The 27,223-nt window shown below is 39.6% G+C and overlaps 1 protein-coding gene and 1 long non-coding RNA gene across 2 annotated transcripts; one reads left to right on the plus strand and one right to left on the minus strand.

The window, feature by feature from the left end:
• The first annotated feature begins 6,060 nt into the window (after positions 1-6,060).
• Positions 6,061-6,578, plus strand: LOC114550280 (uncharacterized). Its single transcript, XR_003691668.1, has 3 exons — positions 6,061-6,195; positions 6,313-6,387; positions 6,490-6,578. It is a non-coding gene; the product is annotated as an uncharacterized LOC114550280 (long non-coding RNA).
• A 1,088-nt stretch (positions 6,579-7,666) lies between these two features.
• On the minus strand, positions 7,667-21,769 carry LOC114550544 (deoxynucleoside triphosphate triphosphohydrolase SAMHD1-like). Its single transcript, XM_028571354.1, has 14 exons — positions 21,687-21,769; positions 17,218-17,288; positions 15,673-15,831; positions 15,482-15,582; positions 15,161-15,275; positions 14,217-14,308; positions 13,964-14,079; positions 11,756-11,913; positions 10,986-11,034; positions 9,576-9,697; positions 8,962-9,057; positions 8,707-8,811; positions 8,487-8,624; positions 7,667-8,202 (listed from the first exon to the last, which is right to left on the minus strand). Exons 1-14 carry the CDS (start codon positions 21,715-21,717, stop codon positions 8,179-8,181), a joined length of 1,377 nt encoding a protein of 458 aa, XP_028427155.1. The 5' UTR covers positions 21,718-21,769; the 3' UTR covers positions 7,667-8,178.
• Positions 21,770-27,223: the final 5,454 nt, after the last annotated feature.

Genomic DNA, 27,223 nt, shown 5'->3' on the forward strand with positions numbered 1-27,223 from the left:
TTTGAAATGATAAGCGCCAGTTTACAGCACATGCAGGAGACAATGTTTTTATTCAAGCACGTCTTCAAAGACACATGAAATGCATCCTTCAAAAGATGCCCTTTTTTCACCCAGATTTACACAAACTCTCTCTCACACACAGACACGCATGCACGGACGCACGCACACGCACACACACACACACACACACACACACACACAGCTCCATAATATAACTGTCAAAAGTAATGTGCGCTTTTTTCACCACTAAAATTATCATTATTTGTTAACAGATTTACACAAACTCTCTCTCACACACAGACACGCATGCACGGACGCACGCACACGCACACACACACACACACACACACACACACAGCTCCATAATATAACTGGAAAAAATACAATGATTTCATGCATAAGCTTACAAGGGCAAAATGGTTGAATCTGGTGAAATACTGTAAAAATGTCAAATATGACCACTTTTGTTCAAAATGAAATGCTGACATTACAGAATGCATAATGGAAGCGAATGGGGCCATTTTTGCCTCGAAGGTGTCCAAAGGGAGTATCTAGAACTACATAAAAAACACTAATGCAATCAAATCAGTTTTGTTGCTTATCTTTGACATATCCAAGACTCTAATCACCACCAAAGCCCCATTCACCTACAATTTATTTTATGGAAAATAGTTAATGTTCTGTTGGGTTTTTCATAAAAAATAATTGCTTTAAAGAATTAAACTGGCATTTAAAGGGTTTAAATCCTAAAAACGTATTGAATATTTGGTAGTTTTGAGCAATTTAGAAGTTTTTTAAGTGATTTATGAAAGAAAAGCAGAAACAATTATTGATATATGATGATTCAATAACAGTTTTTTGGACATGTACATTTTTGCCTCGAAGGTTTCCAAAGGGAGTATCTGGCACTATGTAAAAAATACTAATGCAATCAAATTAATTTTGTTGCTTATCTTTGACATATCCAAGCCTCTAATCCCCACCAAAGCCCCATCTACATACTATTCATTATATGGGAAAAAAATCATTTTTTGTGTTTTTTTTTAATAAAAAAATTAAATACTTCAAATAAATAAACTGGCATTTAAAGGGTTAAAATCCTGAAAGTGTTGAATGTTTGGTGGTTTTGATTAGGTTAGAAGTTGTTTTATGTGATTTATGAAAAGAAAACAGAAAAAATATTGATATATGAGGATTTAATAACAGTTTTTGTGTGCGTGGACATTTTTGCTTCAAAGGTGTCGAGAGTAAGTTTTTTTAAGGAGGGCCAGGGCATGAAGTTAACTTTTTTGACAAAGTGTCCACTTTGTGCCAAAGTGACTTTTTTTTTTTTTTTTTTGCCTCATAAAAGGTGAAAAACAGGACTTGCTGTGTCTCTATGATCCTGTCCTGGTAGCCTACTCATGGACATTGCGCACGTGCTGTAGTAGTGGATCCAGCCTTGATAATACTGCATAAGGGTCTGGTGTTGGCTCGTTACGCCACTGCATATAAGAGATGAGAGGACTGACAAAATCAGGAGTAGCCTACGCGCACCACAACAACAAAAAAACACTGGTGAATGTGGACCATAACACATGAGTTATGGTCGTCTACCTGCCAAAAATCAATCTGTGACTGCGCAGGAAAAGTCAGACCCAGGCAGATGCCTTATTAAAAACTATAGAAAACTAGTGTTCTTTTTACTGTTAGTCTTGTTTGCTGCTACATGTAATTCAAGACCATTGTATGAAAAATGACAGAGCTTCAGAATCATTAAAAAGTGACATATAGTCAAGTATGCAGGAGGGGCGGGGTCATTCAAACTGTTCCGGTGGTGCAAAGGCTCATGGGACAAAAACAAGTTCTGAACAGTTTCTGTCCTAGTTTTTGTCCTAGTGTTTTTTAATAATGTTCTGTTAATGTTTTGGGTGTGCATTTATGTTATCTGGGTTTTAGTTTTGTATGGTTGATTTAGTGTTCATGTTTTTCTACAGTTATTGTTGCACCATGACGAGATGAGGGGGGGATGATGCAGTCATGGCAGTGTGGTAGACCAAGGCCAAACACACCTGCAGAGTATGATGAAAAAAAAACAATCTGAGAATTGATATCCTTTCTGTTATACTGAAACTAATGTACTGAGTACATTGTTATTCAAATCGGATTGTCATGAAGAAATAAAGATAGTTAGACATGCTCTTTCGGTAGTTATCAAAATTATAACCTAGTCTATATTTGTCATGTAACCTGACTTGAGAAACTTCAATTTACTAATGATTTCCAGTAATGACTACTAATGTCAACTTGATTTGTCTACTGCATCTACTTACCGCTCTGTGTTAATACAACTTGACCTGTTAAGTGTCACTTTGTGTAAAGACACAGAGCCATCACTGGCTCCATGGTTGTTGCTTAAGGCTAGGGTAAGGATCAGTTCAGGTTTAGGTCAGGGTTGGGGTTAGTGACAGTGTTTATTTCTGTCAAAATTATATTTTGTTTAAATTAACAGTACTCTTAGCGTGTATAGAACCAGCATATTTTCATATGTACATGAGTGAATTAAGGTTTTATTTCAACCAAACCAGAGTGTTGATTGTTGGAACAGTGGAAAGATGAAAAAGAAACCATTTAAATAAAAAATAATTTGTTCAATAGATTAGATTAGATAGATTTCCCTTTACAGCCCCAAATATATATTAATAATCTAATACAGTTTCACTCTATGAGCAAAACACAACAATATTGAAAGCTTATTAATCACACTGTGATGGTTACATTGAAGAAAGCAAGTTGAGCTACAGTATATAGTATGAGTACAGTGAGAAACAGTAATATAGGCTAGAGCAGGGGTGTCAAACATACGGCCCGTGGGCCAGAACTGGCCCGCCAAAGGGTCCAATCAGCGGATGAATTTGCAAAGTGTGAAAATTGCAGATAAGTAATTAATTCCCATTCCAAATTTACCACTTTAATCTCAGAGATTATTAGAGTTCTTTTTCTGTAAATGTGCAACTTTAATCTTAGAAATTCTGAGTTTTTTCTCTGAATATTATCCCTCTCTCCCGGGTCTGTAACATTATTTATTTCCTACAACGGCCTTAAAACGCTGTCGTAGCAGAAGAGACTTGCATTTGCCGACATCAAGCTGACCAGAAACTCTGTGGCAGATACAGTCTCTGATCTTTCTGGAGTGGTTTACTGGTCCGGCCCACTAGAGATCACATTAGGGGGATGTGGCCCATGAACTAAAATTAGTTTGACACCACTGGGCTAGAGTATACTGTTATCACAATGGTTATAGTAATCTTAATTCTTATTTCATTTGATAGATGCAATACAAAGTGATTCCCAAGTTAGAGCTTCCCATATATAATATATAATCAGATTAACACATCAATTCAACACCTTAATAATATTTAAAATCCCTAAACCACAATTTAAATATTCACTTTAACTCCACTGCTTTATAGCGTGCCCTGATTATAAGGAATACACACAATATACACAGAAAAGCCTAAATATCCCTGATGGCTGAATAAACCAATCCTCTACAACATGCTTCAGTTTCAGAGCAAGACATTAAAAGTGTGTTTAATGATCAAACTAAAACAAAGATATGTGTTCAATGTTGAACAGGGCTCTAAAGAAACTGAGTATATGACCCAAACATGCAGTAATGTATCCTGGTACTCTGAAATCATTTCACTGCATGAAAAGTGGGATTTTCGTCAGTATGCGGAACTGTAGATTGTCGCAATTTACAGGCAACACCGAAAACTGCCGTAAATTGTCAGAAATTGACGTGGGCTTTGCTTGGCAGTTGTCCCCCCATGACCCCCCCTTCCCTCTAATTCTAGGGGAGGCTTTAACATGTAAATGAAAATACTGTGAGCTATACAAATGCAAATCAGGGTAGCAGCAGGGGAAGTTTTACCCCAGGTGACATTTTTCTAAGGGGCCGTCCACACGGAAACGTTTTTTTGTGCAAACGCACATGTTTTGCATCGTTTGGGCCAACCGTCCAGACGAGTCCTGCAAACGCACCGCCTGAAAACGCACTTTTTTGAAACCAGGTCTCAGGGTAAAAAAATCCGAAAACGGCTCTTGTTTGGCTTCGTATGGATGGTGAATACGGATCCGTATCGATGATGTCATCGCCACACCCCTCTTTTACACCCTCTCCCACGCCCGCTGACGCCCACAACTGCGGTGAAGCTAAGCGAGCATGTCCCATCTCCGTGGTCAAACCAGCTCACTTCCTCTAAATACTGTGTCTCTGCTCCCTGACCATTCCCTCTGGACTCTCTACACAAGATATATTGCTAACGTTATGTAGCCAACGTTAAACATCGCTAAAGTAGCTGACCGCTCCAGCAGCGAAGTAACGTTAACGTTAGCTGCTATGGCTATCTGTTTACAAAGTGGAAGCAGACAATTTATCAACTACCTAGCTAATCTGTCTGCTTATCAACTCCTTGAACAGATTATAGTAACTTTTACCACGGCTTATTGTAGAAAGACTACTGCAAGAAAAACGTATAGATTATTAAAAAGACATCATTCATGGATCATTGATGTTTGTTTGACTGCCAATGTTAGAGCTAGCTAACCTTAGCGCGCTAACGTTAGCTCGCTGCTAGCGCGCTGCAATCACGCAAAATAAAAAGCAATCCAACAGCACATTATACAACGTAAACAAAGAAACATTTTCTTGCGGCAGCCTTTATAAAATGAGAAGTGGTGAAAGTTATTATATTCCACGGATGTATTAAGAGAATAATCTAGCTAGTCATGTTATGATGGGAAGTGACTATGCTCTTCTTCTCCGTTTTTTTGTGAATTTCTGTAGCAGAAACAGCACCGCCTATAGGCCTGGCATATGAAGTAGCGTATTGAGTCATTTAAAAGTGGATTCGTTTGGACGCAACTATTCTTGAAACGAATCCAGGGAAGACGGGTAAAAAAAAGATTGTTTTGGTACGTGTGGACGGGGCCTAAAAGGGATTAACTTAATTTTAAGAAAAATCTCTTAAAATAGATCAGACTCAGTATAGCCTATTGTAGACTCTTCAATTTTAGCTTGAATTGATTTATTTAATAAAGGTATGCTAGATTAATTACTGTGTATGTCATTAGTAATGACTAATGTTGTGTAAAAAAGAAACACAAAATAATTTATTTCAACAATTAGTTTTAATCAGGCTTTGCCACAAAGGTAAAATGTGCATTCCATGCAAACAACATCACAGTCTCCTAGAGCTCAACCACTGTGCATATAGTGGCATGACTACAGTCTTTGGTCTTGCTCATCCAACATTGTCTGGTGGAATGGAGACAGAGGCTCCACTGTACAGTTTTTTTAAGAGAAGTCTTTCTGCTGACACCAGAACACTGTGCTTCACATAAAGCATATCAGCTGTGTCATTGTATGACAAAGTCCAACATTTGTCTTCTTAAAATACTGGCAAATCCAGCACCATATTCACATGTCCATGGCATATAAAGCTGTTGGCTCTGCTGAAATGGCCTCATAATCTAGACTTCAATTGCCCTATAGTTTCCCAGTATTCCATTAAATCTCATTGTAATTCACCTCCACACCAATTTGCGCCCTGCTGATTAATCTGCCCCTCTTTGTCCTTCTCTACTCTGCCCCGCCCCCTACCCCCGTCCTCACTGCTACCATTTAAAAAAAAACCGGCAGGACTCGGGAGATGAGTCCGAGAGTTAGAGCAAAAGCTTCCAAAATATGGGAATACAATATTTCATGCCAACTGGTAAAATAATTGTCTGTACACTCTGTCAAAATTCACTTGGAAACACACAGGAGTTGTTTGAGACATACGGAGCGTTTTTTCTCTCCTCCATATCACCTCCGGGGCTCCAAAGATGCGTCCGCAGAAAAGAAGAAGACAACGTAAGTATATGATTATTAATGAGCTAGTCTGTACTGTTTATTAACTCTTGATCGTACGACTGTATTTGGATGTTAAACAGGCTACTTAGACTTGGCAGTAATGTTTTAAACCCCACCAAGTTTAATCGCAAGCAGCCCAGAGCTGTGTGTCCGGCTGCTTTCAGCGCCATTCATTACAGAGAGGGTGAGTTGTTTTATAAAACTATATCTTTTTAATCTCGTAATTTCCAGGAAGCAGTTCGCCTTCTTCACAACTCTGAGACAAATTGTAGCAGGCGCTACGAGCCGGAGCAGGGGTAAGATTTAAAGAATATGCTTTCATTGAATGAACTTCATTAACTCTTCTGTATAAGGACATAGATACATTAATAGATACCGATCTTAACAATACTGTTTTTTTGTTTTTTTTACAGACTAACCTCGTACCTTTGCTCGGAGCTGTCTGCAAATCCAGATTTACATGACGCTGATAAATGACGCCATTGTGTGTAAGTCATTTTTACTTTTTCATCTTTTCTTGTTTAATTTTACTGTGACTTATGTTTTATTTTTGTTTTTATTCATACCACTCTCATTTAATTGTTTTCCAGCTGCCTGTAAGAAATACTACGAGACAGCACGCAGGAGCTTCAGCTAGAACCAACCAGATCTGATCATCGCGGGCAGAAGCTGTGAAGAGTTCAGCTCGGAGTCGGTAAGATTAGATCCGTTTGGTCAATGTGAATATTTTTCAGGTGCATTCATAGATGTGTTGTGTCCATAAATAAATATCACGCAGTACTGATTGTCTTTATTGATTGATTTTACAGCTGCTGGAAGCGAGACAGAGTGTGTTGGCTGCGGGTGAGGTGGCATTTGGAAGTGCGCCACATAGACATACAGGACAACGCACCACAGACGTCTGCAAAATGGACCGAATTCAGACACAATGCTGCCGGTTACCTACAGCTCCGAGCCGGCCGCGGGTTAGGTGTGGACGGTGCTGCTTCTCGTGAGCGTGGGATATTTGTTGTGTGTGCTATGTGTCGCCTTTGCTTTGTACATAGTTTTTTTTCTGATTGCATTTGTGTTTTGTGTCAATAAAGCTCTCTTTGAATAAACAACACGTTCCTGGAAAATTTTAATTAGGATAACCATTACATGAATATACAACATAGCATATATGAAATATATAATATATAATACATAAATAAATATATATATATAATTTTATTATTATAATAATAATGGCCCAGGTTGACCAATAGCCTAACCCATGACAGACCTGTCAACCAATCACGAGAGATTTTTCTTATTTAAAAGTAGTGGTTTCATCCAATAGTGAGTGAGGAAATTCCAGCCAGGCCGGACGTTCTCTGGCCAGGCGCCTATTCATGTTCTAATTAGATCCATTAACACCTCCGCGGGGGCTCTCCACATACGTCATGGTTCGTTTCCGACAATTTGTGGCACAGACGAACGTAACGTTTGCAGTCTGTAAATGGTCGATAACTGCCGAAAATTAGGGGGATTTCCGGGCGTTTACAGGCATTTATGGGGACGGAAATCCTACTTTTCATGCAGTTTGTTTTTGGAGAAAAATGGTGTCTAGTACTACTACACTGTGCTCATTTTTATTTTTTTACTGTAGTGTATTTTGGTAGCGATGCTGTAATGTTGTGTGGAAAGGAATCCGCTGATGCTGTTTCTTGATTATAAAGGTTTATTTACATCAAATAATTCAGCATCAATTTACAAGCTCTGAAGAGCCCGGAGAGGACTGTTTTCCCCGATTCTCTGATGGTCCTCTGACTTTCTTTGTTTGAACATGGTATATCTATTCTTCATAACTTAGGGTGGGATAAATAATTGACCAATGGCTACAAGCCAACTGGCCTTCTTTTCCATATCTTGGGGACCCCATTGATAACACTTTCCAGATGTTTCCAGAGAGGCGTCTTCTGAAAGTAGAGTAAAGTTCATCCGAGGTCTCCTGTTGAATCTTAGATACCAGTCATAAATGTTCAGATCAAGCTTAAATGCATTTTATATAGAATGGTCAGATAAAATAGGATGACAATACACCTCTTTACCTTTATTTATCCAGGTGTTATCCAGGTAAGTCGATTGAGAACAATTTCTCATTTGCAACGACGACCTGTCACATTCAGAATCCACCTTATAGAATCAATCCTAATGAACCAATAAGTAGCAGGGAGTGTTTGATTTGTTTTTGACTTTTAATCTCTATTTTCTGAAACATCTGGTGGATTGTTCTGGATATTTCCACCAGGGATGATTTACGGTGTTGCAATTTCTCCATACTGCATGTAAATAAAGACAGAGAAGTGTTTAGAGTATTAACAAGAGTGGTTCAGAGTGAGAGATTTTTCAGCTAGCTAGCTAGCTCTTTTGTCTTAAGTGACATTGCTAAGGGATAAAACAAGCTATGAACCACCTTGGGCTTTAATAAATTGTTACAGACATTTTCCCATATTTTCTTAGATCTATAGACCAATCTCTCTTAGTTATTGTTTAATAGAACTTCCAGCCTGAGAGCCCCACACAGTACTTGTCCTATATATAACAGCCTAGATCTAAATATTACCTGTGCTTTTGGCAAGCCCTTATCTTCACACCACTTGACGAAGTGATTCCTGGCAGCCTCCACACTCTGGTCATCAGTCTTCTTACTGTAAACCCCAATCAGCTGCTCAGAAAAGCATGCTGGGAGAAGCTTGGACACCTGACAAGAATGACCGCAGCATAGAGTTGAGAATAATGACATAACAGAGACTGCCTTATGGAGTGATTGATTTAGTTCTGACCTGGTCTCTGGTGATGTTGAATGCTTTGTCAGGATTTCTCTTGTTGTAGAAATACACATTATTGATGGGGTCCTTGTCTTTCATTCCATAGTCAAAAGTAGTGACCTGAACGAGAAGGGGGAGAAAGAAGTCTGTTTCTATATTCCCAGGTAAATTATCCCAATGGTGGAAAGCAACATCTTACAAATTAAATGATAATCAACAAACCTAAGATTTAAAAAAAGTGAAGTAAAAGGAATTAGACTAAAAACTCACAAGAACTACAAAGTCCTCTGCTGTCAGCGTGACACCCCCATCGCCTTCGTCAGGGACGGCTGCAGCTAATTCCCTTTCCCAATGACGTTTCCTCTCCTTGGGGAGGGAGGAGAAAGGGAGAGAAGTGTGAGGGACATGATATTTAAAATGTATTCAAATGGAGCTGCTCCAAAACTTTCTTCAGCGTGTATAAATCTTAAAACACCAGACTAGTGAGTCCTGGTGTGGTTGTTTTTACGATACAAAAGTTTGCGCCAGCCTGCAGTCTAACTGACATTTGATCCTATGATTTTGTTCACACTGCTATCACATTCTCTGATCTTCATCATCTAATCTTGATCTTTTGTAGTAGCCCACATGAAATCCATGTACAATACCTCCAGAGGCAGTGTAAAATGATAGAGAAAACAGAAGAAAAACAAAACAACGTGCACTTATCAACCACAAGATGACCCTAACATCAAGCTCTGTTATAACAAAATCTAATCTTAACAATACATTTTCAATAGGCATTTCTGATGACAATATTCAGTGTTATCATAGCCACGGTGAAATAGATAAGGTGTTAAAGTGAAGTTAAATGTAATACAGGCACACAGAGACATAGTTCACACCTCTGTGGGTTTCTCTGGCTGTCTGAAGCTGTCGAGGGTTCCAGAGATGGCTTCAGATAGAATCCGACATGCCTCAGCCGTCTCCCTAGTGAAGGGGTTGAGTATTGGTTCCAGATCATGATCTACAGGACAAACAGAGTCAAACACAAACCAAAGAAAAGGTCAAAAAAACATTCATGGGATTTCACAAATAAACAATTGATACTGTAAACTGAGATGCTCACGTTATTTCTTTTAACGCGTTAAAAGAAATAACGCAGATTAATCCATTCCATATTTGTTTGACCCGGAGCCGTTCTAGCTACCATTCGACTGTAAAAGGAAGGAGGGAGATGAGAATGTGCTGCCTGGATCATTGATTGAAATTGATGATTTACTTGTAGTAATCTTCTTAATCTGGTGCCCCTGATTGTCTTCTCTCTGATGCTCTGAGACAGACGAAACAGGCAACACAAACACCGCTCCACGGGACGCTAGTTAACACTATTCTCGACAGCAACTAACATTAGCCTACCGCTAGCTAGTAGCTGGATCAAAAACGGTTAAAATGCTAACAGCTAACGCTAAACGGTGTGAGGTTTGACTGTGTTTCACTGTAGAGGATTCCAACACCGAGATATAACCGTTGTCTTAATACATTCATGGATATAACCATAGATATAGACCATGTGTTCATATGTTCTATATGGATATAACCATAGATATAGAACATGTGTTCATATGTTCTATATGGATATAACAGTCTGCAGCTGCCGTTGTCGGAAAAACAACACAGACGGTACGTTCAACGAAGCTGGGAAACTACAGCCTCGTGTTGCATTCGTAGTTGTTGTTAAACGTCCTTTTCCCATCTGGTGGTTGTTTTTGTTGTTCAACAGCAATTTACTAGTGAAATAAGTTATTTTTTTTTGTTGTTCAACAGCAATTTACTAGTGAAATAAGTTATTGTTATAGTTATTACATTATTATTAAATCATTTAATTTGACCATATGGCCTTAGTAATAAACAAGCTGTTCTTTAATGTCGCCAACTGCTGTTTAGTACCCTTCTTTTTTTTCATTTTTTTTTAAACTTTCTTAAAAAGTATAGCTTCAGGCACCGTTAATTATGTATGCAATTAATTTCGATTAATTAATCACAGAGTATGTAATTAATTTGATTACATTTTTTTATCAATTGACAGCCCTAGTAATTATATAAAACTTTTGTTCCTTCATTCATGAAAGCTATCTCAATCTTGCATGTATATTTATCATTACAACGTTGTTACTTACAGAATTGGGTGCCATTCATCATTTATATGTACATAATCAAAACGGGATGTCTTCAAAACTTCAGCAAGTGGCTTTTACTCCCAATGTACCATTTACTAAACACCTCCACCAAACACCAACAACAGCTTTTGTTACCATCCTGTCTGGCTTGATCCAATTCCTCTTTCCAACCGTTAATCTTCTCCTGAAGGAGGGAGGAGAAAAGGTGAGAGACATAAGATTTAAAATGCCTTCCATCTTGACAACTCACAGTAAAAGTACTTCCACATAACTTTATTTTTCAGTTATGGCTCTCTGTCCACACTCTTCAGAGTGTATGAATCTTAGCTCACCAGATATATGTAAATATCAACAACTATATTGTGACTCTGGCTGTATTAAGGGAGCAGGAGGGGACTGGCAGGGTAACCAGCAGTGTCTGTAGTCCAGTCACAGACGGGACTCTATGGCAGCAAAGTTAGAGGACAACTAGTCATCTCGATCTAATCAGACAACGTAGCAACCATAAAAAGCAAAAGTAATTAATAGTAGTTAACAATTGTTTAACAAAAAAAAGACTATTTTTCATTGACTTTTTCACTGTGGGTAGGGGTCTCTATGAAAATGACCTGGAAAAGCTAATGTGGACGCAAGTCATTTTCACACAAAACTGTAGATGTAGTCCAAGCAACATTTGATCCTATGATTTTGTTTCCACTGCTATCACATCCTCAATGTACAATAATAGAGACAACAGTAACAAGCAATGTGCACTTATCAACCACAAAAGGAGCACATCAGCTATGTTATATCAAAACCTGTTTTTATAATATTCAGTGTTATCATAGCCTCAGTAAGAATATACAGTATAATGTGTCAAACAGAAGTGTGATGTAATACAGGTACACAAAGACTTTAATGCACACCCTGGTTGGGACTTGTCTAGGCTTGGTTTCACCCAGAAACCTGTAGTGATCTCGAGAGATGATCCTTTCTAGAATCTTCCTTGCCTCAGCCAGATCCGCGGAAGAAGAGTTGGGGACCTTTGCTTCATCCAGCTCGAGTATTTGTTCAAACACATGATCTATAGAACAAACCGAGTGAAAGATAGCTGAGTTAAAACCATACACTCTATAGACTAAACCAAAGAAAAGGTCACAAATTCATTCATAGTGTTTTACAAATAAATAATTGATTGTAAACAGAGGCATAACTCAAAGAATTAAGCAATATAAACAGGCCTATACTATGGAATTACTTCATTAATTCTGTTCTTGAAAATGTATGATTATTCTAATAAACTACTACTACCATAAAATTAATTTTATCTAAACAATTTTGATAAAAGTTAGCTCAATCTGGCATGTATATCACCTATTATAACTTTATTATTTACAGGACCGGTATCATGTACATTATATATAATGGACGCCTTCTAAACTCCAGCAAGTTGCTTCTACTCCTATTTGATAAGATAAGATAAGATAAGAAAAACTTTATTGTCTGTCACGAGTAACAGCCATTTTTCTTTGACAGGGCAGGCTCAACTGACATAAAATACATAAGAACATGAAAGATACATATAGAAAGAGGATAAAAACATTGCCTGTGCAGACGTTCAAAATGCAAAAACAGTGCAAGAAGAAGCCTGAGTGGAGCTGTTGGATGATGTCTATGTTTGGCTGTTCAGTGTGCTGATGGCAGTGGGAATGAAGGAGTTTTATATATGTTTTTCCTGAGACTAATGGGATCTATAGTGTCGACCTGATGGCAGTAACTGAAAGGATGGGTGAAGGAGGTGTATGATTACAGTGGCTTTCCTGAGTACTGTCCAGGTGTGAAGTTCTGTTAGGGGGGTTGTGGGGGAGCCTATTGGTGCGTTCTTTTTGTCCACCAAAGTCGATTTACGAGTTGTTTTCCGGAGTTACGAACCGGAAGTTGCAAAAAGAACGCCACCGAGGTCGTATATACAACTCGTCAAGTTGTCTGAACTCAGAGGACCCCGAGTTCACTTTCAAAGATGGCTACGTCGTGTATCACACGTAGTAAACATTGTGGTTTTCTACCATTTTAAGCACTTTTGTCTTTGTTGTAACCAAATGAAGAAGTGGTACACATAGCACTGTATACTGCTACCTATAGGCATGTTGCTACAGTCTTATTAGGAGTTAAACATAGTGCTGTATACTGCTACCTATAGACATGTCTCTACAGTCTTATTAGGAGTTAAATTTTAGTTATTTTGTAGCTCGTGCAGCTGAAATTGGCTAGAGACGCTCGGTTGCTATATGACAACAATGGCTTTAAGCAGAGCTTTGAGCAGAAAGCAGAGCAGTAGCCTAACGTTAACGTTAATCAAAACGTAATTTTCATGTATCAAACTGTGTAATGTATGTGTGTAATATGTCAATAACTGGGTGAATAGAATCCTAAATGTTACAAAAAATGTTACAAAAATCCATCTTTTTTCCGACTCGTAGTATTGTGTGACAAAAAGAACGCAACAACCCGCGGTTATTCGTTTTCCGACATGGATGTGACGTCACACTTGAGCTACTAGTCGCGATTACAAGACAAAAAGAACGCACCATATTATCTTGCTGGCCTGATTTGTGATTTGTGACTATTTGTTAAATCAAATAGCCCAATTATAGCTAACTAAAAGTAACTAGGAACAGAAAGTTAAGGATTTCTCCACGTTCTAAAGCGACATGCATGGAGCTACAGTAAAAGCATTGCTCGCATGTAGAGTTTGGAGGGTTGTGTCTTTTATTTAGCCTTTAGGATATATCATTAACTTTTCCAAAATGTTCCTTATTATATTTCAGGACTAACTAGCTCTACACTGCAACACTGTTTCTACGTCTTCATAGATAGATGATTAAAACTTGACAAAAATATCCTATTATGGTCGACTGAGGTAGGTTTTGATGTATAGTTCCTTTGCTCCTTGCTAATCCATTTGTATGCTAGCATCACCAAAACTAGTGTGCTTTTTGCCAAAGTGGTACAACCGTGGCCTCAATAGTTGATCTCCTTGTGTGCAGGTAAGCAATCAAAATCCTTAGAATAATTCAGAAAAATGTTTTTAATGTTAAAACACAAGCTCACAGCACACAGTGGTATCTACAGACCTGTCAGCTTGGTGTAGGCCTCCATGTCATCTATGGCTGTAGAGAGAGTGAACTCTTTCCCTCTTGAGCCTTTAATCTTGATATGCTCGTCTGCTTTTACAAAGGCCTCTGCGATCCTGGATGACCATACCCAACATATTATTACTTTTATGCATATTAGAATATAGAGTGAATTATGAAGCAAATGAAATAAACTGCATCAGAAGAAGATAATTGTTGTTAGAGGCCCAACGTGGGAAGGTTAGCTACTCACATATACTCTATGATCTTGTTCACTTTGTGCTGGTAGGCTCTTCTGTGGAGACAGTTCCTGGTGTAGAACATGTCATACAGATTGCCCACCTCCTGTTTAGAGGATTGTCTATAGTTTAGACACAACTAATAAGGCAAGGCAGCTTTATTTATTCAGCACATTTCAACAACAAGACAATTCAAAGTGATTTACATAAAATATTTACGGTGGCCAACAAATGCACTGCGACTTAATGAAATACAAGCAAATTAAGAAAACATCATTAATTTGACAACACATGTGTAGCATTTAGCAAATGTGCTGCAAATACACACAATACAATCAAATACACAGACACGCTGCAAATACACAAACGATGAAAAAAGAAAAGCACACAAATCTAAAAAAGAGAACTATTTTATTGGCTCAGGTCACAGGTGATACCCAATCAGCAGAGACGTGTCTGTAATAAAAAGGCAGAGCGCTCTCTCCACCTGGGGTCATAAATCAAGCTGTTCCACTTAGCGCTCCCCCTTGAGGCCTGGAGAACTTGTGTAATCTGGTTGCAGCAGGGTTTTATTTGCATTTGTTTTCGGGGATTGCGTGCTTTTCTTTTTGCATTGTTTCTGTATTTGCAGCGTGTTTGTGTATTTGGTTGTAGTGTGTATTTGCAGCGTGTTTGTGTATTTGCAGCATGTTTGTGTATTTGCAGCGAGTTTGCTAAATGCTGCGCATGTGTTGTCAAATGAATGAAGATGTTTTCTTAATTCGGTGCGTTTCATTAAGTTGCGGTGCATTTGCCCCTGTCAATATTAATGAGCAGTTGAAACAATTAAAAATCTTTATTAAAGAGAGTATAAAATAGAATATAATAAGACTGGAATAGAATAAAAGCATGAAGATGAGATAAATAGATGTTGTTTTAAAACTGGATTTAACAAAAGCAGGAGTAACGATGTCAGCACCTTGTCTCTACTGCAGATGTGATTCAGCCCGTCTTTTTTCACTTTAATCACTCTGGCAAACTGTATGAAGCGGAGATGGTCAAAGTTGTTCTTCATGCCCAGGTGGTAGCAGTCCCTGAGAAGAGACAGAGTGAAGAAATGGGTAATGGACTTCTTACTTTAAACTAATCAAAGCTACCTGGAGGATGCTACATATTTATATAATCAGGATCAGGATAATAATCAGGATCAGGAGATTATTATAAATGTTCAGGAGAAAATAATCCATAGTAGTTAATCACTCTGCATCAAGCTCTACAGTATCTGTTCAACAAGCCCCACCTGGCAAAGTAGTCAAACTTGTCCACATCAATGCCGTTGGTTTTGTTGGCCACGATTTCAAACAGGAAGAATTTGTCCTCTGTCCGACCAATCTTTGACCACTGTGGAGATGAGAGCATATTAATGGCATTATAATCAATGATGATGATGATACTGACTGATTTCACTAAATTCACACAGGCAGGACTGACCTGGACTTCTGTAGGGTCCTTCAGTCCTTCAATCAACTTTTTGATGAAATTCAAGTCATCATCAGTCAGACCATTCTCCTTATTCTTCATCTCCAGCTCCAGCTTTTTATTATTAGATTCCACCAGGTGGTGAAACATCTTTACAGAGTTGTCTTCATGCTAAAAGATACACATGATTAATGTTATTATGAGACTTTAATAAAAATACACAAAGAAGTAAAGAAAGTAAAAAAAAAATAAGAAAAAAGCTCTTATGATCCTCTGCTATTCTGGCTCTTTTGCCCTTTTTTCCATGTCAGCCTGTATAGCCTTTTCTCCTCAACTGAACTCCAGATGGAGTAGTGAAACAGAAAAGACTTCTCATGATCCTCTCAAGCCTGAGCCGTGTTGGTCCAAAGTTCTTCTAGCTGAAAGAACCAGACCGTCTGACACTGAACCAGCAGAGACCCAGAACCTCTCTCTTCTCTCCTGTGTGAGCCCAACTTCTGCCTAAACACTGAACATTCTGCTGTTCACAGTCTCTAGGTAATATGAGTACATGCAATTTTAGTGGTACCAAATATATGAATCACAAGTGTACATACCACCAGCCCTCCATAGATTTGGTTTCTACAAAAGATTAATGATACACATACATATAACAATAAACACAAGAATACTCATTTAATGTTAACCTACATTTTAATTGCACATCACTGCACATCAATAATATCGCAAAATGCCAGGAATGCCACAAATTGTTATTAAGGGATTAGTTTTATATTTTATGAAATACAACAAGATACAGAAGTTTAATTACTGAGCTGGTAGGCAGGTTTTGGCTAGGCTAGCTGTTTCTATTGGCTTCCAGTGTTTATGCTAAGTAAGATACTGGCTGATGGCAGTGTTGGGAAAGCTACTTTTCAAAGCTTTGCAAGCTCCCAATTACTTCACACTGGAAGAAGTTGGACTCCAGCAAAGCTAGGGAGGAATCTAGTTAACTAAAGTCAATTAAACTACTTTGTTAAAACAGAAGAGACATTGACAATGTACATGAAATACAACATTTAACAAAACATAAAACACAAAAGTGAGTTGTTTATTGCAACAAGTGCCCCCTTGTTCCCAGGTCATGTTCAAGTTCAGTTTTACAAGTTGTACTATTAATATGTATTTATTATCTATTATTCAGGTCTATTATTGTTTTATTATATTTATCTATTTATCTTCATTATTATTGCCGTGTCTACCACAATTATTCCATCCCACCCTACTAAGGTTCACTAAACATGAAAAAAACAAGGACTGAGGTATGTGCTGGCACAGATCAACGATTAATTTGATTAATGATTAAATCATTTTTCATTTTGGCTCACAAACAAACAAGCCAGCAACATTACATTGGCACTTTTGTTTTGCTGCAACCTTGACTGCTAAACACAAACCTGTTGTTCATGTCTTTGCTAATTAGTTCCTGTTTGTTTTCAAATTATTTTCTACCTTAATGCAGGCCCTGGCTGGTGGGTTTATTATATCACACATCAGACAACAAAAATAATTTCTTACCTTCCACTCATTTTCTGGTTGTACTTTGGGTATGAACATTTGATCATACAGATGGGAAAAGGGTCCATGTCCTAGATATGGAGAAATAAATATAAATTAACCTAATGATGATTGTATGCAAAGTGAACTGAGGTAAAGTGAAGTGAACCGTATGTAGATCTAGTATATCTTACAGGCCTGTTTTGGGTTTTCTGTTGATGCAAATTCAACATTTCTTCCATGTTTGTTTGTTTTCATTTTGTCACCATTATTTTCCTTCAAAGCAACAACATAATGGAAGTCATGCCAAGTCATGTCGTTAAAAAAATACTCGCCAATTTTGCAAAGCAAATTTTAACAGAATTTAGGTCCGTCTGTGGCTGCAGGACCTGGACCTCACCGCCATTGTTTCAGTTTAACTGTTAAAAAGTATTTAGATAATTAAAATGTATTTATTTAGAAGCTAAGGCTAGGCTGGTTTGTTGGTTAGTTAGCTAATGCTAGCTTGCTATTCCACCAAGCTTCCATGCTACATAAATAAGCCAGACAGAGTTGTCTCTCATCTGGTGATAGAAACCCTGCTTCCCCCGTTCTGTTGGCTCAGAGCTCCACAGTCTAAGTCCACAGGTACACATTAGTTTTACACCAAATGTATCACCAAAAGTGTTGCAAAAGTCGAGGCACGCAGATTCCTCACTTGGTGATGCGAGAGATCACATATGTGAGGTTGCAGTGACAGATTCGAGAGGTTGTAATCACTGAGTTGTGGTTATGATGGAAAATGAACTTGAGTAAAAAACAGTATACAAGTAAATGTTGCATTGCAAGTTTGCAGCTGTCAGTGTGTTCATGTAAATATCAATTGGTGTGTGAACATTTTCTACAAGTGTAAATTTCAAATTACACCAAATTACACCATTACACCATTACACCAACCACCACCATCAAGTGATGTTGCCTGTTGCCAATCGGTTCGAATAGTATTTTGTGGCTCAGTAATAACCATTTAACTAACAAACTAAAGAGTTTCACCCAGGAGTGTTTTAATCTAAACCACCCTGTACCCGTCTCAAAGTCACCTATTTTCAGCTAAACACATTTAGTAATTGCCGCTGATACAACCGAGCTGTGACGAAGGTCCCTAGCCCGCGTCACGAAGCAGCTAACTGAGGATTTCCACCGATTGCATTCGTCATTTGTTGCCGCACGGCTGTGGCCATGACTGACAGCTGTAGTCACGAGGATCCACAAGTAGTGTTATGGTTTTGGTGTTTTGTCTTATTTTGGTAGTCTGTTTTCTGTGTCGTATTTTGCTCAGTTTCCTGTTTTATTTTGTAGTCTCTGGTTTTCTGCATAGACAGTATATAATGGACCAATAGACCCCGTTGCTCTGGACGGAGACCAGTGAAGGCTATTAGAAGCACTTTTCTGGTGATGGCCAGCTTTACTGCGCAGCCTCCAACTGAGAGAATGTGAAGTGAGCAACGTGTCTGAAAGTTGTAAGTCTTCTGGTAGCTGTGCCAAGAGAAATCTCAATCATTCCCAATCTTACAGATATGGAGACTGTAGGTGTATGTAAGGAGATAACATAGACACAGGCTAATTATTGATCACTAACATGCTAGTTAACATAAGTAATTAAACCTAAACATCTCATGTAAGTCGAAACTGCCTGCGAGCTTCTCCTGTACTATACGGTAATTCCTCTACTATGCGACAGTAAGTCACTTGGTTATGACACAATCGTTAGCCTATTTTAACAAAAACGTCTGCTACGGAGACATAACGTGAGGTACAAGGTAATGAAGCCTTTTATACATTGTCGTGTTTCTTTGGAACTAAACAACGGACAAATAGACTCTTTAAACGATTCAGATGTAAAGTTATTCGCAGTCAAGTGACGTAAAAAAAAAATGGCGGTCAGCGGAATGCTAACAGGAGGTGATGGCCAGTTAGCAACAAAATGGCGCCATGATGGCTCGAGTTCTGAAGCGAAGCTTACCCCCTTGGTTTTCTGTATTGTCTTGTCTATTTTACTTCCTGTCTTGTGTTTCCCTCCTTTTTTGATTGCTCTACCCAGCCTAATGTGTTTCACCTGTTTCCCAGCCCTTGTGTCACCTGTCTTGTGTTATCTCATTACCCTCTGTATTTAGTCTTTGTGTTTCCCCTTGTCCAGTGTCAGATCATTTTGTGTGTGTATCCAATCGTGTTCAGTCCAGTCTTCTCGTTCGTGAGTTTTGTCAGTTGTTTCTGGATTTCCTTTGTTTTTGATTTTCTGTTCTTTTGTTGCTTCTCTTTAGGACTTTAGCCTGCTTCTTTTGTTTGTATTGCCAGCTGGATTTTTGGACTCTTTTCGTTGTTTCGTACTTTTTTTACTGGATGAATAAATCTCCCATCTCAAACGTTCTCCTGCCTGCCTGCCTGCTCTCTGCCTTTGGGTCCTCAACTTCCCGGAACATAACCTAATGATCTGACCACCATGGACCCAGCCGAGGCAGTTAAGTACGAACTCTTTGACCTAACCTTATTTGCGCTGTGGGGAGGTGGAGAATGGTTAGAGGTTGGGAGGCCAAGGAGGCAGTTCTCCAGGCTGCTCGCCAAGACGCCTCCGCTCATCCCTGGCTCCGGAGCTCCTTCCTGGCTCCGGAGCTCCTTCCCGGACTGGATTCAAGACTTCCTGGAGTCTCCTAGCGGTGAGCCCAAACACCGCTCTGCGCACCCCCAAGTTACCTTCCCAGTGCTGTCTAGTGTCCCCAGGCCGACCAGTGCCCACAAACTGACTTCTGTTCTCGAGCTGAAGTGCAACCCTTCTGTTCCCGAGCTGACATGCAGCTCTCCTGACCCTGGGCTCTCCTGACCCTGGGCTGCAGCAGCTCTCTGACCCTAGGCTAGCTAGCAGCCTCTCTGCGTCCCGGCTAGCCAGCCACCACCCTGAGTCCCAGCTAGCTAGCAGTCCCCCTGAATCCAGGCTAGCTAGCAACCTCTCAGAGCCCCAGCTAGCTAGCAACCTCTCAGAGCCCCAGCTAGCTAGCAACCTTTCAGAGCCCCAGCTAGCTAGCAACCTCCCTGAATCTAGGCTAGCTAGCAACCTCTCAGAGGCCCAGCAAGCTAGCAACCTCTCAGAGCCCGAGCTAGTTAGCAACCTCCCAGATCCCAGGCTAGCTAGCAGCCTCCCTCATTCCCCGCTAGCTAGCAGCCCCCCTGACTCCAGGCTAGCTAGCAGCCTTTCTGAGCCCCGGCTACCTAACAGCCTCCCTAGTGTTCCTAGTGTCTCCGAGTTCTCTAGCGTCCCCGAGTTGGCTAGCAGCCGTCCAGAATCCCCTGTCACCGCCCTTAAGACCCTTGAGACCGGACGGCCTCCAGTGGGGATTTGCCTTCGCTGCAGACGTCCTTCAGAGGGGATTTGCCTTCGCTGCCGACCTGCTTGGCCTTTTGATGGGTTTCGCCTTTAGCCTCTAGCCTCCAGAGGGGACTCTCCTTTGCCGACGGCCTCCAGAGGGGACTCTCCTTTGCCGACGGCCGCCAGAGGGGTATCGCCTTCGCCATTTTGTTGCCAAGGCCTCTCGGCCCCCTGTTCCAAGGGGCCCTCTCTGTTCCCTATGGCCTCTCTCTGTTCCCTGTCCCGAGCGGCCCTCCGTTCCCTGTGCTCCCAGAGTACTTTCTGTTCCCTGTGCTCTGTGTCCCAAGTGACTTTTACCCCCAATGACTTTCTGCCTCCCCCAGACTTTTTATTTTATTTTTTTTTGCCCTCCTTGGGTTGTTTTTGGTTCCGCCTTCGCTGCTGTCCGCAGCCCTGGATCCCAGGACCTAACCCTAACCCTGTCCTTGATTTCCCTTGCCCCGAGTGACTCTAGTGACTTCCCTCACCCCTCTGGGGTTGAATTATTTTGACTATTTGGGTCGTGCCTCCTCCAGGCCCCCTCCGCCCTCCCTGGGTTGGTTTTTTGTTGTCCCTCCTCTGTATCCCTCCACCCTTCCTGGTTTGTCTTTTGCTCCTTGGTTTGTTTTTTTGGACATCTGGGATCTGTCCCTTGGGGGTACTGTTATGGTTTTGGTGTTTTGTCTTATTTTGGTAGTCTGTTTTCTGTGTTGTATTTTGCTCAGTTTCCTGTTTTATTTTTTAGTCTCTGGTTTTCTGTCTTGTCTTGTCTATTTTACTTCCTGTCTTGTTTCCCTCCTTTTTTGATTGCTCTACCCAGCCTAATGTGTTTCACCTGTTTCCCAGCCCTTGTGTCACCTGTCTTGTGTTATCTCATTACCCTCTGTATTTAGTCTTTGTGTTTCCCCTTGTCCAGTGTCAGATCATTTTGTGTGTGTGTGTATCCAACCATGCTCAGTCCAGTCTCCTCGTCCGTGAGTTTTGTCAGTTGTTTCTGGATTTCCTTTGTTTTTGATTTTCTGTTCTTTTGTTGCTTCTCTTTAGGACTTTAGCCTGCTTCTTTTGTTTGTATTGCCAGCTGGATTTTTGGACTCTTTTCGTTGTTTCGTACTTTGTTGTTTACTGGATGAATAATCTCCCATCTCAAATGTTCTCCTGCCTGCCTGCTCTCTGCCTTTGGGTCCTCAACTTCCCGGAACATAACAACAAGATCTCGCGGAAACCTAATGGCTCCACCGCTGTTCCGGAGCGGATCCGCAGACGTTCCGTAGCCGGTGGAAATTGGGCTTAGACAACTAGCACCTGCTGCTCGGCGTCATGGAGCTCGTAGCAGCCAGTGTCACATGACCACCTGGTGTTACGTGACAAGCCGGCAGCCTCCTAATTTTGTAGGAGACATACGCACCTGTTCATGAGAATGTATTGCAAATTCACATGCTGCCTCTCCACCCCTCCCGTGGACTCATGCACTCCTTTCTGTTTTCCATTTACACAGCCAGGCCTGTGTAGGAACACCAGGTTTTTTTTTTTTTTCAGGGCGCACAGAAAATAGAAAGCTAGGTGGCCGTGAGAAGATATTAACTAAATTTGACAAAAAGTGTATTGGATTAGCATGGTTTACTGCACCTTGAATGCCTGCCCTAACCCATCACTGTAGATCAACACTGTTTGTGCATAGCTTCTCCTTTTATTTTATATAGATGTTTGTTTTAGATTAAGTTTATTGTCATTCATACTATTTCACAGGGTAAGTACAGCAGAACCACATTATGTTGCATCCGGCTGACAAATGTAATGAAAAAAATGTTAAGAGTAAAACTAAAAACTAATGTAAACACAGACATGATATAATGCACACAGGATAAATGCTGAAAACTGAATTTTAATCCCACCCAGTAATAACCATTTAAAACATATGACATGATGTTATAGTGAAAAGGTGTGTATCACTCACCCAGGTCATGGCAGAGACCAGCAATCTTCACACAAAGGACGTCTCTCTCATCAATGTCGAGTTCCGGCTGCCTTGTACGCAGAGCCTCAACAAGTTGACCTGCCAAGTGCGCCACCCTTTATCACCAGACACAATACATAACAATAAAAAACTCATACAATTACCACACAAGTATTCTGCTAAAAAATGGAAATATGAACTTGTATTATACCTTTACTGATGTATGCAATGTATTTACTTTGGTTTTATTGATTGTTATTGGTGCTTTACTGCAAACTAGTCTTAAATTAATTTAGATTGTGAATACCTTAAGATAAAAACTATTTATCTGATACCATACCAACATACCCAATGGAGTGTTCAAAGCGGTTGTGGGATGCTCCAGGGTAAACAAAGTAGACCCCTCCAAGCTGCTTGATGTTTCTCAGTCTCTGGAACTGAGGTGTGTCGATGATTTTGATGAGAAGTGGGTGTAACTCCACCGTCCCGTGGATGGGATCATTAAACACCTGACAGAACACATAGAACATAAACTCAGTCCAAGTATGACCCAAAAGAGTCCCAGTAAACCCAGGTCCAGTTCTCCTGAGGGTAGCTGTGATCTAGCTAGAGAATGAGAATAGGAAAATGTTCTTGCATGAGGCCCAATTAGCCCAAATATTAATTTAAAGCTCCAAAGGAATAACATGCTGATGGGACAAATTAGGAGCAGGTAAAACAAATGGAACAAAACTGTGACATCGTCTATTTACCCAAAAGTTTACCAGTAAAAAGACTCCTGAGTGATCAGTGAACTAGTTTTTCTTCATTTTTTCATACTGCAATCTTCCTCATCTTCATTGTTCGTGCCTCCGACGTCTCATCTTTTGATGTAGACCGGCAATAGATTCAACAAAAGATGGTAAACATATACAAACTTGACTTAGTGATTGTGTAGGTTTGCTGTCTATTCTATAAGCTCTTCAGCTTCCCTGTGTTTAGTCTTCCTCATGTCTCCAGTCCTGAAAATGTAGTGTGATGTACGGTTAGGCTCGATATCTTACCTTGCTATGGTCCATCTTTAATGTCTTCTGTGGCGTTTCAGAGCTGTCAGACATTGTATCTGCGTCTACCCGATGTTAGGACAGTCCCACAAATAATGTTCTATCACGTTGTTTATACAGCTGATCAGGGCAGACCTGTACAAAAATAACCCAGCCTGCCTGGCTTTTATATCTTCACCACACCTATCAGATTGGTTCCTGCCCTCATAGTGAAATTCTTTTGTAATTGATTACACAAACAAACAAAAACATTTCAAAAGACCAACTAACATATCTGAAACTTATACAGTTGCTAAATGAAATGCTGAATTAGTATTCTGGCCACTATATCATTATCATCACTGTTTGCTTATTTAATGAGAGATCCAACAGCGTTTCTGAATGACAATTTATAGTCTACAGTTCAGTAATTATGAATATTCTCTCACTTTGACAGCTGCCTCAGGGTCTTTATGCAGGTCACTGTCAGGGAGGGGCGGGGGGGCATCTTCCAAAAAACCCAACAGTGTTGCATTGCCTGAAGTTTAGGCTGAAATTATCTTATTTAGTATCTATCTGTCTTTTCCATTCCCTGTACCAGATCCCATCCAGGTCTTGGACTTCTTTTAGGAAGACCTTTTATAGTCAAACCATCCATCTTTATTTCTGTCAGAGTAAGACATGTCATTGGCATTATTAATATTTTGTACATGTTTTGGGTCCGGTAATATGACTTCTGACAGATGCTGCTACATTTGTTCTGTTTGTGTCTGCTGATATCAGACAGGGGGACTTAAGTCCTGCTGTGTGAAATTATTTATTACCCTCGGGTAACATATTTGTGAGTGAAACTCACCCACAAACACAGCAGAATGTTGATTATGCTAATGATTACATGCACTGTTGGCAGAAGTAGTTGTTTTTGTTTAGCATTGCAGAATAACAATTGTATTGTTATATAGTTTTTAAGCGGAGCTAAAAAACAGCTTTGGTTGCTGGGTCCTGGGTGGGGTAAGATGTTTGTGAATGAAACTTGAAACTTGCCCACATACACAGCAGAACAGAACATATTTAGCAATATAAGGATGTTGATTATGCTAATGATGATGATATCTCACAAATGTGCACAGATGGTATTCATCAGGATGAAATTGACGAAAGGTTTGTGCAGTTAAGAAGGGTAAGTGAATCTGATTTGTAAGAGCAAACGTCACAGAAGAAAATGAGATTAATGGTGCATTCTTTTTGTCTTCGCAACTAGTAGCTCGAGTGTGACATCACATCCATGTCGGAAAACGAATAACCGCGGGTAGTTGCGTTCTTTTTGTCACACAATTCTACGAGTCGGAGAAAAGATGGATTTTTGTAACATTTTTAGTAACATTTAGGATTCTATTCACCCAGTTATTGACATATTACACAAATATATTTCACAGTTTGATACATGAAAATTACGTTTTGATTAACGTTAAAGTTAGGCTACTGCTCTGCTTTCTGCTCAAAGCTCTGCTTAAAGCCATTGTTGTCATATAGCAACCGAGCGTCTCTAGCCAATTTCAGCTGCACGAGCTACAAAATAACTAATGAGGTGGTATTTAACTCCTAATAAGACTGTAGAGACATGTCTATAGGTAGCAGTATACAGCACTATGTTTAACTCCTAATAAGACTGTAGAGACATGTCTATAGGTAGCAGTATACAGCACTATGTTTAACTCCTAATAAGACTGTAGAGACATGTCTATAGGTAGCAGTATACAGCACTATGTTTAACTCCTAATAAGACTGTAGAGACATGTCTATAGGTAGCAGTACATGTTTAACTCCTAATAAGACTGTAGCAGTATACAGCACTATGTTTAACTCCTAATAAGACTGTAGAGACATGTCTATAGGTAGCAGTATACATGTTTAACTCCTAATAAGACTGTAGAGACATGTCTATAGGTAGCAGTATACAGCACTATGTTTAACTCCTAATAAGACTGTAGAGACATGTCTATAGGTAGCAGTATACAGCACTATGTTTAACTCCTAATAAGACTGTAGAGACATGTCTATAGGTAGCAGTATACAGCACTATGTTTAACTCCTAATAAGACTGTAGAGACATGTCTATAGGTAGCAGTATACAGCACTATGTTTAACTCCTAATAAGACTGTAGGGACATGCCTATAGGTAGCAGTATACAGCGCCTATGTGTTAAAATTGTAAAATTGAAAACCACAATGTTTACTACGTATGATGCACGACGTAGCCATCTTTGAAAGTGAACTCGGGGTCCTCTGAGTTCAGACGACTTGACGAGTCGTATATGCGACCTCGGTGCCGTTCTTTTTGCAACTTCCGGTTCGTAACTCCGGAAAACAACTCGTAAATCGACTTTGGTGGACAAAAAGAACGCACCAATAGGATAAGAATAAAAACGTTTTTGCATAAGGCCCAACAAGCCCTAGCAGGGTCCAAAATTAACACTCGCCACTCGCCAAATGCGGGTACATTTTCCGTTTGGCGAGTAAATCTCAGAGGGCTATCAGCCACATGTCAATATTTGTACCAAAATAGTAACAATACTAACTTTGCATTACAAGTGTCATAATTTACCGAATGACACTTAATGACAATAGTCACGAACACTCACAATGACTCCTTCATGTTCATGACAGATGTTATGTCATAACAATGACGATGTCATCTTCTTATGCACACCCTTCAAATAAAGTGTTACCCAAAGTCTTTTATATCAGAAATATTGGTTTCTTACAACTGTAACGTTCTTTGCAGGTCAAATTAATGATGTTTCCGTTGCATTTCGGGTGTTTTATTAAATTTCATAGCATTTGAAAAAGATTTTTTGAAATGGTTTAAAAACAGTATCCATAATAGCTGATCTTTGACATAAACCAGTCTGTGATTCACTCAACATCCTCTGATCTTAACTATTAGTCAAAATATTTCATAATTTCTGCTTTGTTTGAACTTCATAATTAAGCATATGGTCATTTGAATTAGGTTTATTGACCATGAATTAAAAAAAGCGTTCACAAAAGTACCTTAAGCATCAAAAAAGTGAGAAAACATCCAAAAATGGAACAAAAAAAGTTCATTTATCCATTTTCACCTGGACGGACAGCAAGTAAAGAGTATGAAGTTTAGAAATTACAGTTTCAAAGTAGCTCCCCAACACTGCTGAAATGTTATTGTCCTTAAAGGCCCAAAAGATAATTATCAATAATAAGCATGAGGAAGTTGCTTTGCTCAGGATCAGCTGACTCCCAGTTCAACTAGATTTTCTTCATTTCATACTCAGTCTTCCTGCTAGTAAAGCCTATTGGAATTTTAGAGAGAGCGCCCAAAAGAGAATATTTAAATGCAGTGTTGGCCAACAACAACAGTCCTGCAGGTAGGGCCAACCGCTCATACAAGAGTCAAACAATAGATGTTCTCTTTTTAAAGAGCCACATGCCATCATGCACGCACACCCTAGTTCATCACACTGATCTTTAAAAGTCATTCACTTGAATCAAAGGGAGAGAGTACAGTACGTACAGAGGAAGAGGAGTAAAACGGAAACATAAAACATTATTTTGTAATTCTGTAACATTCATTCCTGACCCACTGAATAGGATTGAAGTTGACAGTTTACAGCAGTTACAATTGCAACTCAAGTG

The sequence above is a fragment of the Perca flavescens genome, chromosome 23 (genome assembly GCF_004354835.1).
Source record: "Perca flavescens isolate YP-PL-M2 chromosome 23, PFLA_1.0, whole genome shotgun sequence".
NCBI lineage: Eukaryota > Metazoa > Chordata > Actinopteri > Perciformes > Percidae > Perca > Perca flavescens.